Source organism: Talpa europaea, assembly GCF_964194135.1.
Source record: "Talpa europaea genome assembly, chromosome: 15".
Taxonomy (NCBI): domain Eukaryota; kingdom Metazoa; phylum Chordata; class Mammalia; order Eulipotyphla; family Talpidae; genus Talpa; species Talpa europaea.
In genome coordinates this window covers 35,166,163-35,190,871 of record NC_140083.1, presented here as the reverse complement: position 1 = coordinate 35,190,871, position 24,709 = coordinate 35,166,163, and the positions used below count along the sequence as shown (strand labels likewise).

The 24,709-nt window shown below is 40.9% G+C and overlaps 2 protein-coding genes across 2 annotated transcripts; one reads left to right on the top strand and one right to left on the bottom strand.

The window, feature by feature from the left end:
* Positions 1–13,208: 13,208 nt before the first annotated feature.
* Positions 13,209–16,763, top strand: LOC311185152 (lysozyme C; the record flags this gene model as incomplete). The annotated part of the gene is made up of 4 exons (XM_084255648.1): positions 13,209–13,350; positions 14,702–14,866; positions 15,836–15,914; positions 16,697–16,763. Exons 1-4 carry the CDS (start codon positions 13,215–13,217, stop codon positions 16,761–16,763), a joined length of 447 nt encoding a protein of 148 aa, XP_084111774.1. The 5' UTR covers positions 13,209–13,214.
* Positions 16,764–24,361: 7,598 nt separating this feature from the next.
* Positions 24,362–24,709, bottom strand: LOC311184555 (cyclin-dependent kinase 2-associated protein 1-like; the record flags this gene model as incomplete). Its single annotated transcript, XM_084254649.1, has 1 exon — positions 24,362–24,709. The coding sequence occupies one exon, from the start codon at positions 24,707–24,709 to the stop codon at positions 24,362–24,364; it is 348 nt and encodes a 115-aa protein (XP_084110775.1).

Sequence of the window (24,709 nt, the reverse complement as noted above, 5' to 3'; positions counted from 1 at the left end):
GTTATATTCTCCATACAATTGCACCCCCCCCCTTATTTTGATTCTAGTCCTTCATTTTTCTTCCCCTCCATCCCCCCCCCCACTCTGGTTTCTGGTTTATAGTTGCTTGTTAATTTTGATTTTTACTTTGTATTGATTAGTCTTTTTCCTGGTCACTTATTTAGGATTTCTGAATTCCTGCTACGAGTGAGACCATCCAGTATTTTTCTTTTTCTTTCTGACTTATTTCGCTGGGACAATAATGATCCCTTCTAGCTCCATCCATGTTGCTACAAAGTGCATGTGTTTATCTTTTTTTGATTGCTGAGTAATATTCCATTGTGTATATGTACCACATCTTCTTGATCCAGTCATCTATTTTTGGGCATTCGGGTTGTTTCCAAATCTTAGCTATTGTAAACTGTGCTGCTATAAACACAGGCGTGCAGGTGCCCTTTGGAATTACTGTTTCTGTGTCATTTGGGTAAATACCTAGGAGTGGAATTGCTGGATCATATAGAAGCTCTATGTTTAGTAGGTCAAGAAATCTCCACACAGCTCTCCATAGTGGCTGGACCAGTTTTCTCTCCCACCAGCAGTGCAGGAGAGTTTCTTTTTCTCCACAACCTCGCCAACATTTGTTGTTGCTAGTTTTTTTAATATGTGCCAGTCTCACTGGTGTGAGATGGTATCTCATGGTAGTTTTCATTTGCATTTCCCTGATTACAAGTGATGTTGAACATTTTTTCATATGCCTGTTGGCCATTTGCATTTCTTCTTTGGAGAAGTGTCTTTTTAGCTCTTCTGCCCATTTTTGACTGGATTATTTTCTTTGTTTTTGTTGCGTTTCATCAGCTCTTTGTAGATTTTTGTCATCAGTACTTTATCGTTAGTATTGTGTGCAAAAATGTTCTCCCTGTCAGTGGGGTTTCTCTTTGTTTTTGTTATTGTCTCTTTTGCTGTGCAGAAGCTCTTTAATTTGATGTAGTTCCAGTTGTTTATCTTTGCCTTCACTATCACTGCTTTGGGTGATGTGTCTGTAAAGATGTCTTTGATGTGTATGTCATGTAGTGTTTCGCCTATTATTTCTTCTATTTATTTTATGGTTTCAGGTCTTATGTCTAGTTCTTCAATCCATTTTGAGTTGGTTTTTGTGCATGGTGTGAGGTAGTGGTCAAGCTTCATTCTTTTGCATGTAGCAACCCAGTTTTTCCAGCACCATTTATTGAACAAACTTTCTTTGCTCCAGTGCATATTCTTTGCTCTTTTGTCAAATATTTGTTGACCATAAATCTGTGGGTTTATTTCTGGATATTTTATTCGATTCCATTGGTCTGTATGTCTGTTCTTAGTCCAATACCATGCAGTTTTGATGATTATGGCTTTGTAGTATAGTTTGAAGTCAGAGTGTGAAACCTCCATTCCCTTTTTTTTTTTTTTTTTTTTTTTTTCAGAAGAGCTTTGGCTATTTGGGGTTTTTGGTGATTCCATATGAATTTCATCAATAATTGTTCTATTTCTTTGAAGAATGACATTGAAATTGCATTGAATCTGTATATTGCTTTTGGTAGGATGGCCATTTTGATAATGTTAATTCTTCCAATCCATGAGCAGGGGATGTCTTTCCATTTCTTTGTGTCTTCTTCTATTTCTTTTAATGGTGTTTTATAGTTTTCTTTGTATAGGTCCTTTACCTCTTTTGTTAGATTTATTCCCAAGTATTTGATTTTTTTTATTTTGATAATAAAAGGGATTTTTTTTTAAATTTCTTCTTCAGATTTATTGTTTGTGTATAGGAAGGCTACTGATTTTTGCGTATTGATTTTGTATCCTGCCACTTTACTGAACTGATTGATTAGTTGAATTAGTTTTTCTGTGGAATTTTTGGGGTTCTCTATGTATATTATCATATCATCTGCACATAGTGATAGTTTAACTTCCTCTTTTCCTGTTTGGATTCCTTATATGTCTTTCTCTTGTCTTATTGCTCTGGCTAGGACTTCCAGTATTATATTGAAAAGCAGTGGTGAGAGTGGACATCCTAGTCTTGTTCCAGGTCTTTTTGTTTTAATCCTTTTTTTAAGATTTATTGATTTAATATTTTATTTTATATAATTCTTACATCATTTTTCATTTTTGCACAATGTATGCATTTTCATTTCAGTTATATTCCCCATACAATTGCACCCCCCCTTATTTTGACCCTAATCCTTCCTCTCCCTGAACGCCTCCCCCCACCCTGTAGTGTGTCTCTGGTTTATAGCTGCTTGTTGATTTTGATTTTTACTTTATTATAATTAGTCTATTTCCTGGTCCCTTATTTAGGTTCTCTAAATTCCTGCTATGAGTGAGACCATCCGGTATTTTTCTTTTTCTCTCTGGCTTATTTTGCTGAGCATGATCCCTCCTAGCTCCATCCATATTGCTGTTCCAGATCTTAATGGAAATGCTTTCAGTTTTTCACCAGTGAGAATGATACTGGCTGTTGGCTTGTCGTATTTGGCCTTTATGATGTTGAGGTATGTTCCTTGTATTCCAAGAATTTCATGAATGGGTGTTGTACTTTGCCGAAAGCTTTCTCAGCATCTACTGATATTATCATGTTTTTTATATTTCTTGTTGTTGATGTGTTGGATGACGTTGATTGATTTTCGGATGGTGAACCATCCTTGTGTCCCTGGAATGAATCCTACTTGGTCGTGGTGAATTATCTTATGGATACATTGTTGGATTATGATAGCTAAAATTTTATTGAGGATTTTTGCATCAGTGTTCATTAGAGAGATTGGCCTGTAGCTTTCTTTTTTTTTGTTGTCCTTGTTTGGTTTTGGTATTAGTGTAATGTTGGCTTCATAGAACGTGTTTGGTATTGTCCCTTCCTTCTCAATTTTTTGGAAGAGTTTGTGAAGGATAGGCACTAATTCATCTCTGAATGTTTGGTAGAATTCATTTGTAAATCCATTGGGTATTGGGCTTTTGTTTTTGGGGAGGTTTTTGATTACCATTTCAATTTCGCTGCATGTAATTGGTCTGTTTAGGTGTTTTATTTCTTCTTTATCTAGCTTTGGGTGATTGTAGAGTTGTAGGAATTTGTCCATCTCTTCCAGATTGTTGAACTTGTTTCCATATAACTGTTCATAGTAGTTTCTGATTATTATTTTGATTTCTGCTGTGTCCGTTGTGATTTCTCCTCTTTCATTTGTGATCCTGTTTATTTGTGCTTTTTCCCGTTTTTCCTTTGTGAGCCTGGCTAGGGGTTTGTCTATTTTGTTTATTTTTTCAAAGAACCAGCTTTTGGTTTCATTGATCTTTTGGATTTTTTTTTTTTTTTAGTTTCGATTTCATTTATTTCTGCTTTGGTTTTTATTATTTCTTTTTTTTTAATTTTTTAAAATTTTATTTATTTATTTAGATTTATTTATTTATTTATACAAGCACTGGGTACAGTCAGAAGCGCAGGAGGGTGAGAGAATTCACCAGAGCCAGAGCGGGGAGCAGAGCAGGCAGAAGGACCAAAGTACACTGCTTAGGGGAGCAGTGGGCGGCAGGAGAGGTCTGGGTGCCATGTGGGACCCTCCTCCGGTGACTGGGGAGCATCCGGGGATCGAACTGGCGCTGCAGAGGCTGCGGGCAGCTTTGCAAGCCAGAGCTCAACCGCTGCGCCACCAGGGAGGCCCTATTATTTCTTTTCTTCTGCTAGTTTTAGTTTTTTTTTGTTGTTCTTTTTCTAGTTCTTTGACCTTTGAGATTAGGTTTCTTTGAGTTCTTTCTTGTTTCTTGATGTGAGCCTCTATTGCTATATATTTTCCTCTTATTACTGCTTTTGCTGTATCCCATACATTTAGGAAATTGGTGTCCTTCTTGTCATTCAACTCAAAGAATTTTTTAATTTCTTCGTTGATCTCGTCAGTAGTCCGGTGGTCTTTCAGTAGTGTGGGTTTCAATCTCCACGAGGTAGGAGAGTTCCTTACCTTCTTTTTATGGTTTATTTCTAGTTTGATGCCTTCATGGTCAGAGAAGATGGTTGGTATGATTTCGATCTTGGTGTATATGTTGATGTTTGTCTTGTGTCCCAGTATGTGATCGATTCTGGAGAATGATCCATGTGCACTTGAGAAAAATGTGTACTCAGATTTTTTTGGGGTTTAGTGTTCTGTAGATGTCTGTTAAGCCCAAGCGCTCTAGATCCTTAGAGCTTTAGTGTCTTTACTTATTTTTTGTCTCATTGGTCTATCCATTATTGATAGTGGTGTGTTGAAGTCTCCTACTACATATGTGTTTTCTCTGATGTCTGTTTTCAAAGATAATAATAGTTGTCTGATATATTTTGGTGCTCCTTCATTTGGTGAGTATATGTTAATGAGTGTTATTTCTTCTTGAAGTATTGTCCCCTTGATCATAATGTAGTGACCGTTGGGGTCTCTTTTTACCTTTTTGAGTTTGAAATCTGTTTTATCTGATTTAAGTATAGCTGTTCCTGCTTTCTTTTTTGGTCCATTTGCTTGTAGGATTGTTTTCCATCCTTTGAGTCTATTTTTATCTTTTGTAGTTAAATGTGTTTCCTGGAAGGCCTCCCCAGTGGCGCAGCGGTTGAGCGCTGGGTTGCGAAGCTGCCCGCAGCCTCTGCGGCGCCGGTTCGATCCCCAGCTGCTCCCCGGCCACCTGAGGAAGGTCCCACATGGCGCGCAGACCTCTCCTGCCGCCCGCTGCTCCCCTCAGCAGTGTACTTTGTCAGTCTGCCTGCTCTGCTCCCCGCTCTGGCTCTGGTGAATTCTCTCACCCTCCCGTGCTTCTGACTGTACCCAGTGCATGTATAAACAAAAAAACAAACAAACAAACTAATAAATGAATGAATAAAATACTGCCTCTTAAAAAAAAAAAAATGTGTTTCCTGGAGACAGCAAAAGGTTGGGTTTTGTTTCTTAATCCAGCCTGCGACTCTGTGTCTCTTTATTGAGTTTAGTCCATTTACATTTAGATTTAATATTGATATGTTAGCATCTGTATTTGCCATTGTGTTTGTCTTTCCTCTGGTTTTATTTATTTATTCTTTTAATAACCTTTTTTTTTTTTTTTGGCCTTCTTTCGTTGTTATTCATCCCTCTGTTGGTTCTGGCTTTCGGACTCCTTCTAGTATTTTTTGGAGTGGGGGTTTAGTTGTAATGAAATTCCAGAGTTTCTGTTTGTCTGGGAAGGTCCTTATTCTTTCTTCATAGAGGAAGGAAAGCTTTGTGGAATAGAGTATTCTTGGTTGGCATTTGTTGTCTTGGAGTCTGTTGACTATGTCCCTCCACTCTTTCCTTGCCCGTAGTGTTTCTTCGGAGAAGTCTGGTGTCAGTCTGATTGGTTTTCCTTTGAATGTTATCTGTTTCTTCCCTCTTGTCAGCTTCATTATTTTTTCCTTGTCTTGGATTCTTGGGAGCTTTACTATTATGTGTCTTGCTGTATTTTTCCTTCCGTCATGGAAGTTTGGTGTTCTTGCTTCTTGTATGTCTATTTTCAGCTCCTTCATGTTTGGGAAGTTCTCTTCAATTATTTCCTTGAATATTTTCTCTATTCCTAGGTCTCTCTCCTCTCCTTCTGGCATTCCTATAACTCTTATAATTCCATTCCTCATGGAGTCAGATAGTTCCCGAAGTCTTTCTTCGGTCTTTTTCCTTCGTACTTCTCTTTCCTTTTCTGTTTGGTTCTTTTTATTTCTGTGTCTTCAAGAGTACTTATTCGTTTTTCCATTTCATCTATTCTGCTTTCATTGCTTTTCCCAGAGTTCTTTAGCACCTCCATTAATTCTTTGATCTCCTGCATTTCTTTTACTTCTCTCTTTAGGTACTCAATTTCATTCTTCTGATCGTTGATTAATTTTCCCTTATCATTGTTTTCCTTTATGACTTCTGTCAGTTTTTTAAACACGGCAATTTTAAATTCCCTTTCTGGAAGGCTCAGAAGTTCTTCCAAGTCACTGTCGTTGCAATCTGGTGAGTGGTTTTTTTTTCGTGGTGTGTCTTTTTCCTGAGGAGTTGCTACATTGCATGTAGATTTTCTTCTCCCTGCTGCCGCTTTTCTAATTTGCCATATGCATTGGGGCACTGTGCCGCTGGTACTGGCCGGCATCTTTTTGGTGTGCTCTTTGTGGGGTTTTGGAAACTGGTGGTCCAAACGAGTAAAATACTGTTATGCCAGAAGTCTAGTGAGGCAGTGGTACTTTGAGTATGTTAATGGTTGCTGTCACAGAATATTTCCTCCTTCTGTGTTTAATTACAAGGTGTGTCTTGAAGTCCCACAAACTTCCCTGGAGGTGGGGCAGCTGGATTGCACTCTGGGTTCCAAAAAAACTGGATCCCCTCTGGGCTCCAACTTCCTGCCAGGCGTGACTAAACTTGTGGCGGCCTTCAGCTCACCTCTGACTGCGCAGGTAACCTTCTTCCTCTAGCTCCACGGGAGCCTTCTGCCAGTTTCCAGCAGTCTTTATTGAAGGAAGGTCCCTGTTCTAAAATGGCGATGTGGAGACACACTCCCCTGTGCACCCTGTCTGCCCCAGCTGTGGGTGGCCGCTCCCACTCTGGGCTCGGACTGTTGGCCAGAAGGGGCCTAGCATGGGCAAACTTCCAAGCTCACCTCTGGCTCCGCTGGGAGCCTTCTGCCTGTTTCAAGCAGTCTTTACTGAAGAAAGGTCCCTGTTCTAAAATGGTGATGCGAGGACACACTCCCCTATGCGCCCGGTCTGCCCAATGCTTACCTTTTGTCCTAATGATGAAGTTAAAACCACCGGAAGACCTGCCATGATCTTTTCTTATTCGGTCTTTGCACAATTATCCTATCAGCATTGCCTCATTTTCTTCTAATAATAAATTACTCTCAATTTCCCTAAGGAACACTCTTAAATCTCTTCACGCATTCCTTCCATCTATTCCATTCCCACTGTTACCTTAGGTCTTAGTTCAAGTGTCATTCCCCCCCACACACACACTTTCTTGTCTCCACAGACAAAGTTAGGTGACCCTGCTAATGCCCTCATTTGCAGGTTACATTGAAATGTTAATTTTCTTGTCTGCTCCCTACTCTGCAGTGTATTTCAGTCCTTCTGCCTCTTCTGCTCCCTGCTCTGTTTCTGGTGAATTCTCTCACCCTCCGCACCTCTGGCTTGCACCCCAGTGCTTGTGTAAATATATAAATCTTTAAAAAAAAAAAAAAGAATTAAAAAAAATTTTTAAAAAAAGCATTGTTTCATGAAGAATTAATTTCCTAACCTAAATTCATTGCACATGGTTATTTCTGTCACTCTGGCGCTCACCACATCAGACATTTTTGGGGCCTTGTCCAACTGGGCAGTTTTCTTTTCCTTGAAACACCCTTTTTCTTACTTTCTTCAAGACTTTTTTATTCCTTCTTCACTAGTTCTTTTGGCAGTTTTTCTCAGTGTCTTTTATTATGTCCTCTCTCTTTGTTTATCCTGTAAATATTTTTTATTCTCTGGGACTCAATCCTGAAGCAGCATTTTTTTCTTATTTGCCCATGGTTACAAATACCCTTTTTTGGTTTTGTTAATTGCCACAAGCCTAGCTTTCCAGTCCAGATTCCCATGCCAAACTCTGGACTCTACGTTCAGTTGTCTCCTAGCCAATAATTTGGATGTTCTGTGGGCAAGGCAACTGAATATACTCAAAACTTAAGTGATCATCTTCTGTTCTGATCTTTCGTCATCATGAACTCCCTACCTTGATAGATGGCACTAGTAACAACTGAGTTGCCCATTGGTTCGAAGCAGATAAGATCTCCTCAGCTTAGTTTCCTCTGGTGAGAACTGCTGGCTACACTCCCAAGGGAGAATGGCCCTTCACCTTGGTTAGAGCTGATGAGACTTGGGAGGATGCTTAACCCAATCTGGCCCTATCAGATTATCTCCTCTATATAGCTTCAGCCGTTCCTGATGTTTGAACTGGAGCTGGTCCAGCAATGTGCATGGACAAGAGCAGAAAGTTGGCTTCAGCAAGAGTGAAGGTAACACACAAAAGCTGAGAGAGCAGAGGTGGCCTTGGATAGAGACATCTTGAGTCCTTTTCCCCAACTTTCCACCTGCCTGTGTCTCACCTGCAGGGTGGTCAGTGTGCCTGGATTATCGCCCTCTGAATATAAATAATTTGCCTCTAAATTTTTTTTTGTTTTATTTTTTAAAGATTTATTTATTTGTGGGTCTCTCCTGGTGGCACAGTGGTTGAGCGTTGGGCAGCAAAGCTGCCCACAGCCTCTGCAGCGCCAGTTCTATCCCCAGCCACTGGCGAGGGTCCCACATGGCACGCAGACCTCTCCTGTCCTGCCCACTGCTCCCCTCAGCAGTGTATTTCGTCAGTCTGCCTGTTCTGTTCCCTGCTTTGGCTCTGATGAATTCTCTCACCCTCCTGTGCTTCTGACTGTACCCAGTGGTTGTATAAATATATAAATAAATCTTAAAAAAAAAGATTTATTTATTAGTGCATATAAGAACTGGGGTACAGGCCAGAGGTGAGGGGGGTGAGAGGATTCACCAGAGACTGAGTGGGGTACAGAACAGGCAGACTAACTGAAATATACTGCTGAGGGGAGCAGCGGGGAGACAGAAGAGGTCTGCTGGGCCATGTGGGTCACCTCCCTGGCCGGGGATCAAACTCGTGCTGCACTGGCTGCCAATAGCTTCATAGTGCTGCATCTTAACCCCTTGTGCCACCAGGGAACTGCCTCTAAATATTTTTTGTAAATATTTAAAAATTAATGTAAAAAACCCACTAGCTTATAAAAGACTAGTTGGAGCTAAATCGTATTTCTGGCAGCTAGAGCAAGATAAGTCTACCCCCTCAGATAGATAAACTTTTTACCAATATTTCTGAAGAAGACTTCATTTTTTTTATTTGCCTTTATTAAATAATCTTATAGAGGCTATGCACTATATTTTGGGTGATGAATGGCTTTGATATATCAAAGTAGCATTTGGGTTTTTAAAAACCTTTTCTTATTTCTTCTTTTTCCCCTCCAAAATTGGGCTATTTTGGTCAACAGTTATTTTCTTAGATGTTTACATTTCAAAGAGTAATATTTCCAGGGGACTGAAAAAGACTGCAAGTTTTATCTAAGAAGAAACTCATTGGCGTATTTGCCTATTATCAGAAATCTAGGGTAAATAATATTCACAGACCTTTTTTTTCCTTAAGAGAAAGACAATCAATTGTCCAATGATTTTTTTTTTTTTTTGGCAGTGGAAACCCAAATTAAAGGAAGGCCTGATCACGGGTGATTCTGCTTACAGAATAGGGGGCAATAACTGTAGCCTTCTTGTGTGTTCTGGATCTTTTCAAAGCAATTTCCCAACTATCAGTATTTACATAGGTTCCACACCCGCTTTAGCACCTTTTACAGTTTTTGAACTTACGGTGAGTCTGATATGTACCTGTTGTTCTTACTACAGAAGCATTTTTGTGTTTTTCCTTTTCTTCCCCTTACACTAGCCAAAACATTCTTCTTTTTTTTTTTTAAGATTTATTTATGCATACAAGAACTAGGGTACAGACCAGAGGTGTGGGGGGTGAGAGGATCCACCAGAGACAGAGTGGGAAGCAGAACAGGCAGCTTGACTGAAATACACTGCTGAGGGGAGCAGTGGGGGAGTCAGAAGAGGTCTGCTGCACCATGTGGGTTGCCTCCCTGGCCAGGGATCGAACTCATGCTGTACTGGCTGCCAATAGCTTCATAGTGCTGAGTCTTAACCCCTTGCACCACCAGGGAGCGACCTTCCAAAAAATATTTTTTGTAAATTTTTTTTGAAACACATTTTTTTTTAAAGATGTATGTATTTTTATACAAGAGCTGGGGTATAGGCCAGAGGCTTGGGAGGGTGAGAGTACCCACCAGAGGCAGAGCAGGGAGCAGAACAGGCAGATGACAGAAATACACTGCTGAGGATAGCAGCGGGCATGACAGGAGAGATCTGCTGCGCCATGTGGGATCCCGCCTGCTGGCCGGTATCGAACCCACACTGCAGAGGATGCAGCACGCTTCACAGCACAGCGCTCAACCCGCTGCACCACCAGGGAGGCCCTTTTTTGTAAATTTTTAAAAATTAATTTAAAAAACTCATTAGCTTTTAAAAGACTAGTTGGAGCTAAATGGTGTTTCTGGCAGCTAGAACAAGATAAGGCTACCCCCTCAGATAGATAAAGCTTTTTACCAATATTTCTGAAAAAGACTTCATTTTTTTTTAACTTGCCTTTATTAAATAATCTTATAGAGGCTATGCACTGTATTTTGTGTGATGAATGGCATCGATATATCAAAGTAGCATTTGGGTTTTTAAAAACCTTTTCTTTTTTCTTCTTTTTCCCCTCCAAAATCGGGCTATTTTGATCGTTATTTTCTTAGATGTTTACATTTCAAAGAGTAATATTTCCAGGGGACTGAAAAAGACTACAAGTTTTATCTAAGAAGGAACTCATTGGCATATTTACCTATTATCAGAAATCTAGGGTAAGTAATATTCACAGACCTTTGTTTTCCTTAAGAGAAAGACAATCAATTGTCCAATGATTTTTTTTTTTTTTGGCAGTGGAAACACAAATTACAGGAAGGCCAGATCATGGGTGATTCTGCTTATAGAATAAGAGGCAATAACTGTAGCCTTCTTGTGTGTTCTGGATCTTTATAAAAGCAATTTCCTGATTATCAGTATTTATATAAGTTCCACACCTGCTTAAGCACCTTTTATAGTTTTTGAACTTACTATAAGTCTGATATGTACCTGCTGTTCTTGCTACGGGAGCATTTTTGGATTTTTTCTTTTTTTCCCCTTACACTACTAGCCAAGGCATTCTTCTTCCTTTTTTTTTTTTAAAGATTTATTTATTTATGCATACAAGAACTGGGGTACAGACCAGAGGTGTGGGGGGTGAGAGGATCCACCAGAGACAGAGTAGGAAGCATAACAGGCAGCTTGACTGAAATATATTGCTTACAGGAGCAGGAGGGGAGTCAGGAGAGGTATGTTGCGCCATGTGGGTAGCTCCTTGGCCGGGGATTAAACTCATGCTGCAGTGGCTGTGGATAGCTTCGTAGGTTGCGTCTTAACCCCTTGCTCCACCAGGGAGACCCCTGTCAAGGCATTTTTCTATATTTACTTTATTTCCCTCAATTTGCTCTTCCAGTGGATACAAATAGGAGGTTTGTTTAGGATTAGAGCACTGTAAAAAGTCCTTTTAGATATAGAAACCCACATCTTCAAAGGAATACCATTTCTAATGGTGACTCCAAACCTATAAGTCTTTTGTGGTTCAACGTGGGCACAAGAGGTGTCCCCCAAAGGGGTGCAAAGGACATAGCCCTCTCAAGATCCAGAGTCACTCAAAGATAGCGTAAGAAAGCAAAAACCTTAACAAAAAGCTATGAACCAGAGACACATTTTGGGGGGTGGGGGGCGGGAGGGAAGGGATTGGGGTCAGAATGGGGGGTTGCAATTGTATGGGGAATATAAAAGTAAAATTTATTATTTAAAAAAAAAAAAAGAAAGCAAAAACCTTGATTGTTGCTGGTGGTATAGACACTTTAGTCACCCACAAAGTGAGACACTGTGGAGACAGCCTGTGTTGAGCTTCAAAAGTTGTCATTAATGACCTTTATTTATTTATTTTTTTAAAAAAGATTTATTTATTTATACAAGCAGACTGGGTACAGTCAGAAGCGCAGGAGGGTGAGAGAATTCACCAGAGCCAGAGCGGGGAGCAGAGCAGGCAGAAGGACCGAAGTACACTGCTGAGGGGAGCAGCGAGCGGCAGGAGAGGTCTTCGCGCCATGTGGGACCCTCCTCCGGTGGCCGGGGAGCAGCCAGGGATCGAACTGGTGCTGCAGAGGCTGCGGGCAGCTTCGCAACCCAGCGCTCAACCACTGCGCCACCGGGGAGGCCCCATTAATGACCTTTAAATATCTGTAAATATAAAATCAGATGTAAACTTGTGGCTCTCCTAATGATCCTGAATATTCTAATTCATTTTCTTAAATCACCATCAAAGTGAAAACACAAAGGTTTTAATATACATTTAAGGTATTTGACTGCCAATAATGGCTAACCAGAAACTTCTGCAGGGTACCACTAAGTTGAGAAAATGTCACTGGGCCTGAGAATTTGGGTATTTCCAGCCTCAATCACATGCTTACTCATGCGCCTGGAAGGATCTATAGCTTGATGGTGCAGCGTTTAGGTGTTTGGGTCCCAGCCCAGCTGCTCACTAGCACTGTGAACACAGATGTTACTTAAATCTTTATGCTTCAGTTTCCTCTTCTGTTACATGGAGACAGTAATTCATGTTTCATAGAGTTGTTGTAAGAATTGAGATACCACATGCAAAGTATTATGAGATTGCACGGTACATATTTAGGGCTCAAAATGCTAACTATTGTCCTAAAAAACCTAAAAAGATAGGGATGACAAGACCCATGGACTGGGATCCTTTGTTTAATTTTTTATTTAAAAAAAATTTTTTTTAAGATCCATTAATTTATGCATACAAGAACTTGGGTACAGTCCAGAGGTGTGGGGGGTGAGAAGATTCACTAGAGACAGAGTGGGGAACAGAACAGGCAGATTGAATGAAATACACTGCTGAGGGGAGCGGTGGGCGTGTTAGGGGAGGTCTCCTATGCCATGTGGGTAGCACCTTGGCCTACTCCTTGGCCAGGGGTCGAACTTGTGCTGCAATGTCTGTGGATATCTTCGTAGGTTGCATCTGTGGAATACATATATATATAAAATATATATATATAAAATTTTAAGTGAAAATGATGACTAGCCATATTAAATGCATAGAAAAAATTTATAAAAATGAGTGTTAATCAAAGGTCAGAGTTTGTTTTCAGTTGTGTAAAATATTCATTTGCTTTTTTTTCTTATAGTTTCTCAAATTCATATAGTTTCTCAAATTCTTATACTTTCTCAATTTCTTGTAGTTTCTCAAAGTGGGAGAAAGTTCCTATTTTGGAAACAGCGCTACTTCCCACTTCTTCATGGGCGAGTTCTTTCAACAATGCCATTTCATCATTTCCATGTAGCTTAATTTGAGAAAAAAAATTTTTAAAAATTTGTCAACCCACCACCTTTCCTGTTTTCCTTACATCTCAAAGGGTAGAGCTGCCAAACCACTAAGAGGAAGAGGAAGTTAATACCCTTTAAATACCAGGGGTGACTGGGGATGCTCAGCTGGACATCTGGCTTCCCAGGCAACATGAAGGCTTTCCTTATTCTCGGGCTTCTCCTCTTTGCCATCACTGTCCAAGGCAAGGTCTTTGAAAGATGCGAGTTGGCCAGAACTCTGAAAAGATTTGGAATGGATGGCTACAGGGGAGTCAGCCTGGCAAATTGTAAGTCCACTTCATACTTCCATAAGCCAAGTGTGGGTAAGATATTAGAAGATGAACAGTAAGAGTGGCGATTTGAATGAATGGGCTTTTAAAATGTTTTGAAAGCTTGTTTTCTTACATTCCTCAAAAACATCCAATTGAGAGGACAAAGGGTAAGAAGAAAGAAGAAAGGAAGCACAATGGGTCTATGGTGGAGGAATGTTAGTAAATGCGTGGTGAAATATGGGTAAGTGCCTGGTGGTGATACCTGATGGGTACCGCAATATTACCTCAACCAAATTTTAAAAAAAAAAAAAAATCACCTTGTTCCTTTAGAATCAGAAATGCCAAATGAAGGAATGAGGAGGGCACAGGGAGTGAGCCAGGGCCCCTGTACCCTTCTGGTGCCCGCTGTCCCTGACTCAACACAGCTAGGCTGACTGAGAGCTGCATTTGGGAACTCCAGACATCTCTGTTAAGTTCTAGTACTTGACTCGAGTCATTTCCATTCGGGCATTTGGATTCTGCGAGCCTAGAGTAGTAGAGTGTGATTCCTTTTTCATTCCCCTTCCATGAAATGGGATTTTTAACAGCAAAGTTATGTTGCACTCTTAGTACTAGGGCAGTAAGAATCTATTTCCTCTCAGTCACTGTCAGGGGAACTCTGAAATGCAGCATAAAATGTCCTATTACTCTTACTCCCAGTTAGTTAATTAATACTTTTCAGTTTCCTCCATCCAATTCATGACGTGCCCTGAATGAAAGTTATGTTATATTTAATCAATATTTGTCAGTGTAATCACTGTACTTTTTAGACTGAATTCAAACATTTCCCCTCAACTCTTAATACTTTTGAATGAATGTGTGGATGTATATGGGAATGGATGAAGCAGCCTACCCTTTCCTGTCACTTGTTTTCCAGATTCTAATTTGATATCCAAATTAATTTTCAAGTGTTATAAGAAAACGTTTCTCTCAGAAAATCCTCATTTTTCCTAATAACATTTTTCCATCAGCATATGTATTTGCCACTAATTGCAAAATTCACTCAACAACTCTGTTGATTTTTCTATTCTAGGCTGAATCTTGTCTGAGGGTGCGGAGTCAGGAAAGGGCAATGGCAATAATAGAAACAGTCAATTTAATATTTTTAAGTGTGTTATCCTGCTACGTTGGTATTAAAAATGATTTGCAAAAAAAAGGATTCTATTAAGGAACTTTCAACACTGAAGTAGTAAGATAGTTACAAATAAAATACTTCTTTATACTTATATAAGTTACTAGAAAAATAGAATTAGCTAAATAGAGCTGATTATGATATGCAGTATAACTCACCTGTTGCTGTTTATTACTAAAAATACATTCTTTTCAGGGATGTGCTTGGCTAAATGGGAAAGTGGTTATAACACACGAGCTACAAACTATAATCCAGGAGGCGGAAGCACCGATTATGGGATATTTCAGATCAATAGCCGCTGGTGGTGTAATGATGGAAAAACCCCAGGGGCCGTCAATGCCTGTGGTATTTCCTGCAATGGTAAGACAATAGCTGTATTGTAAGACAAGATAGAGATTCAGTGTAAATGGAAAAGTCTTGACCTAGAAAACCTCCACCTCAACTTCTAGAAACTGTTATTCTCATAAATCCTTATATAAGAAATTAAAGAGTCACTATAATAAAAGCTTGCTGTTTTCTAATACATGAATGTTCCTGGGATGACCTATTAATTTATTATAAATGGACTTACAGATATTTTGTCAATCAGAGTGCAATTCCTCCAACTTACTTTGCGGAACTTAAAGGATAATTTGGTTGCTTAGTCCTTTTTTAAAATTGTATTTACTTTTTATTATAAAATGTTCTAAATCTAGAGAAAATTAGAGGTATCTGTGTCATAAATGGCCATATGCACATGCCCATTACATTATGTTAAAGTCGTTACCCTTTTGTCATTTTCATTTCTTTTATGCAGACTTGCTGAATGACTTTAAACCGAATTAGAAACATGACACTCCATTTCTAATTTTTTAAAAAGATTTATTTATGCATGCATGCAAAAGCTGGGTACAGGCTGGAGGTATGAGGGGTGGGAAGATTCACCAGAGACAGAGTGGGGAGCAGAACAGATAGATTTACTGAAATACACTGCAGGCCTGACAGGAGAGGTCTGCTGTGCCAAATGTGGATTAGCTCCCTGGCCCTGGATGTAACTCATATGAACTCAGGCCATATAGCTGTGAGGCTTAACCCCCAAGCCACCAGGGAGGTCCCGGGTGCATTTCTTGCTACTTCTTTAGGGTAAATTCAAGTAGTAGAATAGCTGGTTTGTTGTTTTTTTGGTTTTTTTGCTTTTAACAGTGCTTAGTTTTCCCTCAACATTCACAGACGCCTGGAAAATAATTTCAGTGTTCTTTCCTTAGCCTAAATGAATAAAGCTGGCTAACCCTAAACTTCAAATGGAATTTCTAAGAAAGTTATTTTCCCTCCTTCCCACTTCTTTTTCAGTTTTACTTCGAGATGACATCACTGAGGCTGTTAAATGTGCAAAGAGGGTTGTCAGAGACCCACAAGGCATTAGAGCTTGGTAGGTTTTCTACATCAAAGGCGAAAGCTATTGTACTCAGTTATTGTGAGAGAAGATTTTCAGAATCCAAAGTATGCTACTGAGAACTTAAAATTGTAGCTTTAGACTTCTGCTAAATAATGTACTACCTAGAAACAGTCTATTTTTACTGATTCAGAATCTTACTCCTTTATGCCTCAATTTATTATTTTTTGGGGGGAGATTATTTATGCATACAAGAACTGGGGTACAGGCCAGAGGTGTGGGGTGGGTGTGGTGGTGAGAGGATTCACCAGAGACAGAGTGGGAAACAGAACAGGCAGACTGATTGAAATATACTGCTGACGGGAGTCAGGAGAGGTCTGCTGTGCCATGTGGGTAGCTCCCTGGCAAGGGATTTGTTTGTACTCATGCTATAGTGGTTGCAGATTGCTTTGTGGGTTTTGTCTTAACCCCTTGTGCCACCGAGGACCCGCCTCAACTTATTTTAGGGGATTTCCGAATTTTTATAACTCTCCAGCTCCTTCTTGTATCTTGAAATTATTTTTGGAACTAAGGAATGCACTTAGCAGTTGCTGTTGTCAAATGCACATAGCTGTTCACCACTCTATGCTCTAGTGAAGTCTTGGGGGGGAAATGAAGTACTTGGTTTACATTTTTCCATTTTTTAAATAGCAAACCAGGACCTAGCTATAGCCTGTATTTCATTTACATGAAAGAGTTTATTTTCCCAAAGGATTTAAAGTGTCTGTATTACAGTGAAGATGAGTTTAAGCTGATCACTGTTTCTCCTTCCTTTACAGGGTGGCATGGACAAACCGTTGTCAAAACAGAGATGTCAGTCAGTACATAAGGGGTTGTGGAGTTTAACTGCAATTTCCCTTCTTCAGCTCATTTTGTTTCTTTGCATATTAAGGGAGTAGTAGTTGAGGAGAAGGTCACAATACCATTTTTTTTCAAACAAATTGCATTTAAACAGAAATAGAAACAAAATACGGTCTTTCCCCTAAGAGATTTAATATCTACCAATGTGTTTATCATTTTATATGAAGCCTACAAGAATTTTCAGTTTACTAACTAACAGAATGGCTGTTTGTGAAATTTTAGACTATCCAATACATCCAGTACATTTCTAGGCACTCTAGCCCTAAGGATTTTAAGACCAACGTTCCACAGTGGCCTCACAGGAAGCCAAAGATACAGAACAGCTTTTCTTGAAGAGATTGGTAGTTGTGGCCTTTATGCTAATGGCAAGGAGTTTTTAAATGTTGCTTTTATAGCTTTAGAAATAAAAATCACAATTAATATATCAATCTGTTTTCGTCCTTCAAAGAATTCTTCTATGCATCTGGCTTGTTATGAATGAATAGAAAAGATAGTTGAGCTGTTGCTGGTTTAGTGTTATTGACCTAGAGTCATGCATTGTCACTAAACACAGAGGCAGATGAATTTGCAAAAATTGAAATAATTGTAATTAATCACAGATGTGAAATTACGCATGTTGTAAACAAGAAAAACATTTTTTCATTAAAGGCTTTGCAACTCATATCTTATCTTTGTTTGTTCAAACCCATCTGATCTCTGAAGAAAAAGAAATATTGGGGAAATAAAAAGATTTGTTACTTTTACTATTTCCTCTAAATTTGCCTCTAAATTTCTTAAACCCCTATTCACCTTTGCCTGTGTTTAGCAACTTACTCTCATGACAACATTCTAGAAGAATTTATTTTATGGAATTGTAGATGCTATCTCATGCCTTGAAATAGACCTATTTGTTTATCAATCTTATTTCTTTGTCCCCCTAAACCTAGTAAGAGCTAGAGAAACAATCCACATACTGTTACAGGGTCCCTGTGTTTGGCTTGCTGTTTGTGTTACTGGATTAACCTGGTGCTAGCTCCTTCTACCTTTCTGTTGTTGGGAACCTGATGGACTGAGATGCACTTCCCTTCAGAGTGAGGGAGAAAGGGTGTAAACTTGAGATCATGTAAAGCGTCTGTGTGTGCTTAAAGGTTCTGATGCCTTGCTTACAAAACCTGACGGCCAATATGCTGCTGCCCAGTCCTGGTGATCAGCCACATAAAACCAGAACCCCCAGTCCTCTCTACTCGGGACACTTGTCCCTCTTCCCCTATTTTTTTTTTTTTTTTAGAGGATGAATTTTTTTTCAAAGATTTATTTCTTATTTATACAATAGTTGGGGTAAAGGCCAGAGGCACTGGAAGATTCACCAGAGACAGAGTGGGGAGCAGAACAGGTAGACCGAAAGCACTTCTGAGCAGAGCAGCAGGCGCTATAGGAGAGGTCTGCTGAGCCATGTGGGAATCCCCCTGTGGGCTGTGAATGGAACCCGTGCCACAGGGCCTGCAGACAGCTCCACAGCACTGTGCTCAACCTTCTGAGCCACTGGGGAGGCCCTTCCCCTATTTTTTTTTTTGAAGATTTATTTTATTTATGCATACAAAAGCTGGGGTACAGGGCAGAATGTGGGAGGTGAGAGGACTCACCAGAGACATAGTGGGGAACAGAACAGGCAGACTGACGGAAGTACACTGCTGAGGGGAGCAGCAGGTGAGACAGGAGAGGTCTGCTGCGCCATGTGGGTCACCTCCCTAGCTGGGGATCGAACTTGTGCTGCAGTGGCTGTCAATAGTGCTGAGACTTAATCCTTTGTGCCACCAGGGAGGCCCTTCCCTCCCCTATTGTTTATCCACAATAAATGTTCTATATTGAAACCTTTAACTGGCTTTCAAAGTTTTTGTGTGGTTAGTTGGTGAAAGACAATGGCCCTTCAGAATTGGTAACAATTTGGTGACCAGGAAGGGATGGAGCCTCTGTCTCTTGAGACCCTTCCACCAGTTTTCTTGATGACAGGTGTAGGGTAAGGTAAAAGGTATCAGGCTTTTCTGCCCTCCTGCCGTCAGGATAGTTGATGGATCCTTGCGGTCCTGAATGCATGCCTGATGGCGGGCACCTGGAATAGGGTGTGGGTAGAGGTAGATGGGATTCACCTGGGCTGAGACGGTGTTTTTAAGGGCAGCGTCACGGGGACGCCAGTAGAAGCTGAAAGAGAAGCCGAGAGCAGCAGAACGAACAGAAGAGCAGAGAAGCAGAGAGAACGCCAGAGAGCCCAGATAGAGTGAGGATTTGCTGGGGGCTGGGAGGACTGCCAGCCTCCCGCCCCCCAGCACCCCTGCCTGCCATATGCCTGGTAAACCCCAATAAAAGCCTGCAAAAAACCACTGAGGACTCTGACTCCTCCTTTACCCGGTCTGCATGGGATCAGAAAACCTGCCATGTGGTCTTCCTGACCTTACAACAGGACAGGCTGCTGACCACCCGAAATGACCCCAGGAGTTGCAAGAACTCTTTTGTTCTAAAATCCTCCAGGAATTGGGCCTCCCCAGTGGCGCAGCAGTTGAGTGCTGGGTTGCAAAGCTGCCCACAGCCTCTGCAGCGCCAGTCGGATCCCCGACCGCTGGGCGAAGGTCCCACATGGAGCGCAGACCTCTCCTGCCGCGCCCGCTGTTTCCCTCAGCAGTGTACTTCGTCATTCTGCCTGCTCCGTTCTCCATTCTGGCTCTGGTCAATTCTCTCATCCTCCCGCGCTTCTGACTGTGCCCAGTGCTTGTATAAATAAATTAATTTTAAAAAAATAATAAAATCCTCCAGGAAGGTAACTGGCACTATTCTTGTGGCTTGGCTTGAATTTACTTTCAATGTCAGGATAGACAGGGTAGAGAATGGTTGAGTGAGTTGAGTGGAGCCCATTTGGCTCACTGAAGGAGCAAAAGGGGCTGTAGGGCATTCCAGGCAGCCTATCTGCAGGCACCCCACTGGATATGCTAAGGAAAGGAACAATTTGGAAAATTAGGTAAGCTAGGAAAATGGAGATTTTCTTTACCTCCTCCTACATCTGGGAATATCTGGACCCTCACTATGAAGATGGACAACACAGTTGGGAAGTCAGTAGCTTTTTTAGAAGTCTTGTAGAGGCAGGACAGGCCACTGAGCAGGTTTTCTGATCCAGCAGAAGGGATAAAGGAGGAGAGTTCTAGAGCCCTCAGTGGCTTTTGCAGGCTTTTATTGGGACTTACCAGGTACAGGGCAGGCAGGGATACTGGGGGGCCAGGAGACTGGTAGGCCTCCCAGCCCCCAGTAAGTCTTCACTCTGTCTGGGTTCTCCGGCGTTCTCTGTTGGTCTCTGCTGCTCTGCTCTCTCGTGGTTCTGCTTCTGCTTCTCTTGGCTTCTTCGTTCTTGGCTTCTGCAGTGTCCCTGCCACACCGCCCTTATAAACTCAGTCTCTCAGCCCAGGTGTATCCACTTCAGGTGCCCGCCATCGGGCATGCATTCAGGACCACAGGGTTCCCTCATCTATCCTAATGGCAGGAGGGCAGAAAAGCCTGCTACTTTTTCCTTACCCTACACTATGAAAAGGTCTTTGAGAGAATTCTGAGAGGAAAAACTCAGAGAACATCTTGTAAGAAAATAGTTTATTCCAGAAATATTAGTATGTAAGGGTAAACAATTTGGAAAATCTAAGGAAAAAAGTGTCTAAAGAGAGAATTTTGTGAAAAGTAAGGATATGCCTTTTCTTACTTTGTCTTGTCTAATATTAGAATTCATATATAATTGGGGTATAGATGACACACATAAATTCTCAACTCAAGAATATAGTAGCAACTAACCCAAAATGTTTAAGAAGTCACTGGAATACTTTTTGGTTAATAAGAATTAGTTCAAACCTTAATTTTTAGGGGCCTCCCTGGTGGCTCAAGTGGTTAAGACAAAACCTATGAAGCTATCCATAGGCACTGTAGCATGAGTTCGATCCCTGGCCAGGGAGCTGCCCACATAGTCAAGCAGACCTCTCCTGACTCGCCTGCTGCTCAGCAGTGTATTTCAGTCAATCTGCCTGTTCTGTTCCCCACTCTGTTTCTGGTGAATCCTCTCACCCCCCACAACTCTGGCCTGTACCACAGTTCTTGTTTGCATAAATAAATAAATCTTTAAAAAAAAAACACCTTAATTTTTAAAACTTGCCTGTCTTTAAAATGACAAATAATACTGTTCTTGAAAGAAGGTAGCAGGTAGGGGTTGGATTATACATCCACCATGTCAGTGCCGCTTGTACTCATTCTGTCAGGCCTTGAAACAGCTCCATCTGTGCTTGCCACAAAAGTGTCAATAGCATATCCATATTTTTTTCAGTTTTTATAAAAACTGCTTGCTATCTTCTGACCTAGCTTTAGGCTAAAGGTATTCATTTTAATTGCTGATTATTCAGTCACAATGAAAAGTTTTCCATTTTGTTCATTTTCCTCATTTTTTATTATTGATTAGCTTGGCACAGCACTTTTCATGTATGTTATATCTTGCTCTCTGTTCTTCAGGTACATTCTTGCAAAGTTGATTTCAAGTTCATGTGCAGCATCCCGTATTTTCTCTTCACTCAATTTATCTCTCCTTTCCATCATAATCTATCAATTACTCATTGCCTTTATATTTGCCAGATGCTGAGAAACATGTATGTACATCTCAGAAGTGAGCACTAATGTAGCAAACAAACCATCACCAGTTTTTACCAAGTTTCAGCTATAAGTGCCACTCACCATTATTTGAATCCAATTGTGATTAATATTTTTATCTAAATCAATTTTCTAAAAACCCCTTCCTATGCAACATTTTTTAATATTGTGGGTTTTGAGTTTCTGATTAGTTATGGTTTCAGAAGCAAACTCTAGTTTGTTCGACTACCTGCCATTCCTTAAAACAAGCTTTCCAAACTCTCATTCCGTTTGTTGGGTAATGACAATAATTGTTGATCTTTAAATTATTTTTCTTTTAGGGGGTTACTATTGTTAAACCAATAGTTTATGGTAATGTTGCTCGGTATTTTGGAAAGAAAAGAGAAGAGGATGGCCACACCCATCAGTGGACAGTCTATGTAAAGCCATACAGAAATGAGGTAGGCACTTAATTTTCCTACAATTTTTAAAATTTGTTTTGCTGGAAGATGAGTTGTAATGTTTTCATAGTACCTTTCTAATCATAAAATTGGTGCATTGTACGAATGTTGCAAAGAGTTGCAAGATTAAAGAACTATTATCTTCACATAGTTCTTAATAGAAGTCAAATGTTCCAGAAATATTTTCTCATTAAATTACAGTAGCAAGAGCTACGCTGTCAACACAATACATCTTCCAAACATCATGTTTTAGTGAGCACAGTATTTAATCAGGTGTTTCAGGAATAGCGGTTAATATTTTTGAAGTGATAATTTGGTAGTAAGACTCTTTCAGAGAAAATGGAACACATATCTACATAATCTGACTGCTGGTAGTTTTAGCTGCTAAACATCTAGTGCCTGGAATGCAGCCATTATGTAGTAGGCATTCAGACAGACATTTATTGAATGAATAAACTATTCTTAAAACTCTTCAAAGTCAATACTAAAATGGGTCTAGGAACGTTTGTAGAGGCATTATGCATAAAAGCTAAAAAGTGAGAAGAAACCAAATGTCAATGAACTGATGAATAGATAAATAACATGTGGCTATGTGTATACAGTGGAAAATTATTAGGCAATAAAAAGAAGGATAATGATGATACCTGCTACTACCACATGGAAGAAATTTGGAACTTGGTAAATGAAGGAAGCCAGAAACAAAAGGCCACATATTATATCATTCCATTTTTATAAAATGCCCAGAATAGGCAAATCCATTGTTACAGGACAGAGGAAGTGGTACCCCAGAACCTCAAACCAGCCCACTTTATGTAGATTCTGCCATCCTCTGCATCAAGGCAAAACATACTCTAGTGCATAAGCACTTTAAAAGATACAATTAGTGTGCAACAAAGAAAAGGGGAAGAATAAAGTGTCCAAATCAAGCACCCAAAGTTACCCATCCCCTGTGGGTAAATGTCCAGCCAAACAGGATTGGCTCAAAGCAGTGCCAATGAAGCCGAGAACCTGCCATAAGTCTAAAGCACTTTCTAGTGGACACCCATAGAAAAGGGTCAGAAATAGCCAGACAAGTCTGGAAGGCAAAGAGCAAAATCAAAATCAAGATAAACACTGCCAGTGTTAGCCTCCCCACGAGTCTCTCACCCATGTCTGTTTCAACCAGTCCAGGACCAAAAAGCAAGAGCAGATTCCTCACAAGTCTCTGCTCCATGTGCCTCCTCCAGGTCTCCTTCTGCCTCTCCCTCCTGCTTCCTTCCTTCTCCAGTGTCCTCTGCAGCAGCTTTTGTCCCTGCTCAGCTCCACCCTACCTTGGGTGGGGCAGGGAACCTGGAACCTCCCCTTTCCTTGGGGACCAACTTGTTATACATTGATAGAGAAAATAGATTTGTGGTTGCCAGGTTTGGTTGTGGGATCGATAAGAGAGTAAAGTACTAATAGGTGTGTGGTTTCTTTTTGTGTGATAAAAGTGTTCCTTTTAATTATGAGATTGTGTCTGTTGCACAACTCTTTGAATTACTGAAAACCATTGTCTGGTACACATGAAATGGGTGAATTATGTGATATGTGAACTGCATCTCAAATAAGCTGTTTTTTTTTTTAATCCTTCAATAATTACCTTTTGCCCTAATGTGAAGTTAAAACCACCAGAAAACCTGCCATAGATCTTTTCTTATTCTGTCTCTGCACAATTATCCTATCTGTGTTTGCCTCATTCTCTTCTAATAATAAATTACTCTCAATTTCCCTAAGGAGCACTCTTCTTTTTTTTTTTTTTTTTTTGTTAATGAAAATAAGCTTTATTACATCAAGTAATAAATACATACAAAGATGCAAACGGTTTTAGTCGTTTTCTTCCAGATGTTTGGACCAACTTCCAGAAAGGCAGAGCTGGAACCTGTGTCCAGTCTCCGTGGGAACGCCTCGGGGTCAGGCTTGGTAGCTTGGCAGTTGCTCTTTCTTCTGTATTTATAACTTGTGCGTTTTTTAGGTTGACTTCAAAGCACTAATTGTCATGCAAATGCTTAAGCAAAAAAGAAGTTACATGAAGCAGAATCTACGCTGTATGACGAAAGGCGCGGCCCCTAAGGAAGGTGCTGTTGGTGGGCACTGAGCACCCTCGTCAGCTGGGTTAGCTTACGGGAAGGAACGTAAAGGCCCTCTGGGTAACAGAAGAGGCTGACCTGGCCCAGCGCTGTGGGCAGCCAGTCTGCGGTGGGACAGGTGACCGGACACGCATCTTGAGCATCAATGCTTAGGGGAAAAAACCAACCTGGGCGTTGCTAACTATTGAAAATGCGAGCCCTAATCCACTGCCAAAATCTTCTCTCCATCTTAGAGACAGTAGTAGGGTCAGAGCCTAAGGAATCATGGGAGGCACACAGGAGGAAAACCAAACTGTTACCATTTTGAAAGCAAGAGTTTCTTCTGAAGAGGGGAGATGAACTGTAACTTCTTGTCTTGGAAGAAGATGGAAAAGCTTCCAGGGGAAGGAGGCCACTAGGACCTGGCGTTCCGCTCCGTCTCGGCCAAGCACTCCCGAACCAGCCCTCTGGCGTGAATGATGCCTCGTTTCGGCCTCTCCATGGCGCTCTTGCTCCCCGCGTACGTAGGTCTGATCTCCTTCCCCAGCTCCTCGATGACGGCCAGCAGCTCGGCATACTTGCTCTGGGGCACCTGGCTATTCCCAGTCCCCTGGGTGGAGCCTAGAGATGGCGGCCCGGAGTCACTCAGCAGCTGGCGGTGCTGGGAGGACGTGGCCATGCCGGTGGAAGGCGGGTGGACACTCCCAGCGGCGCTGAGCGAGGCGGCGGGCATGTGCGCGGCCAAGTTCGGCTTGTACGACAT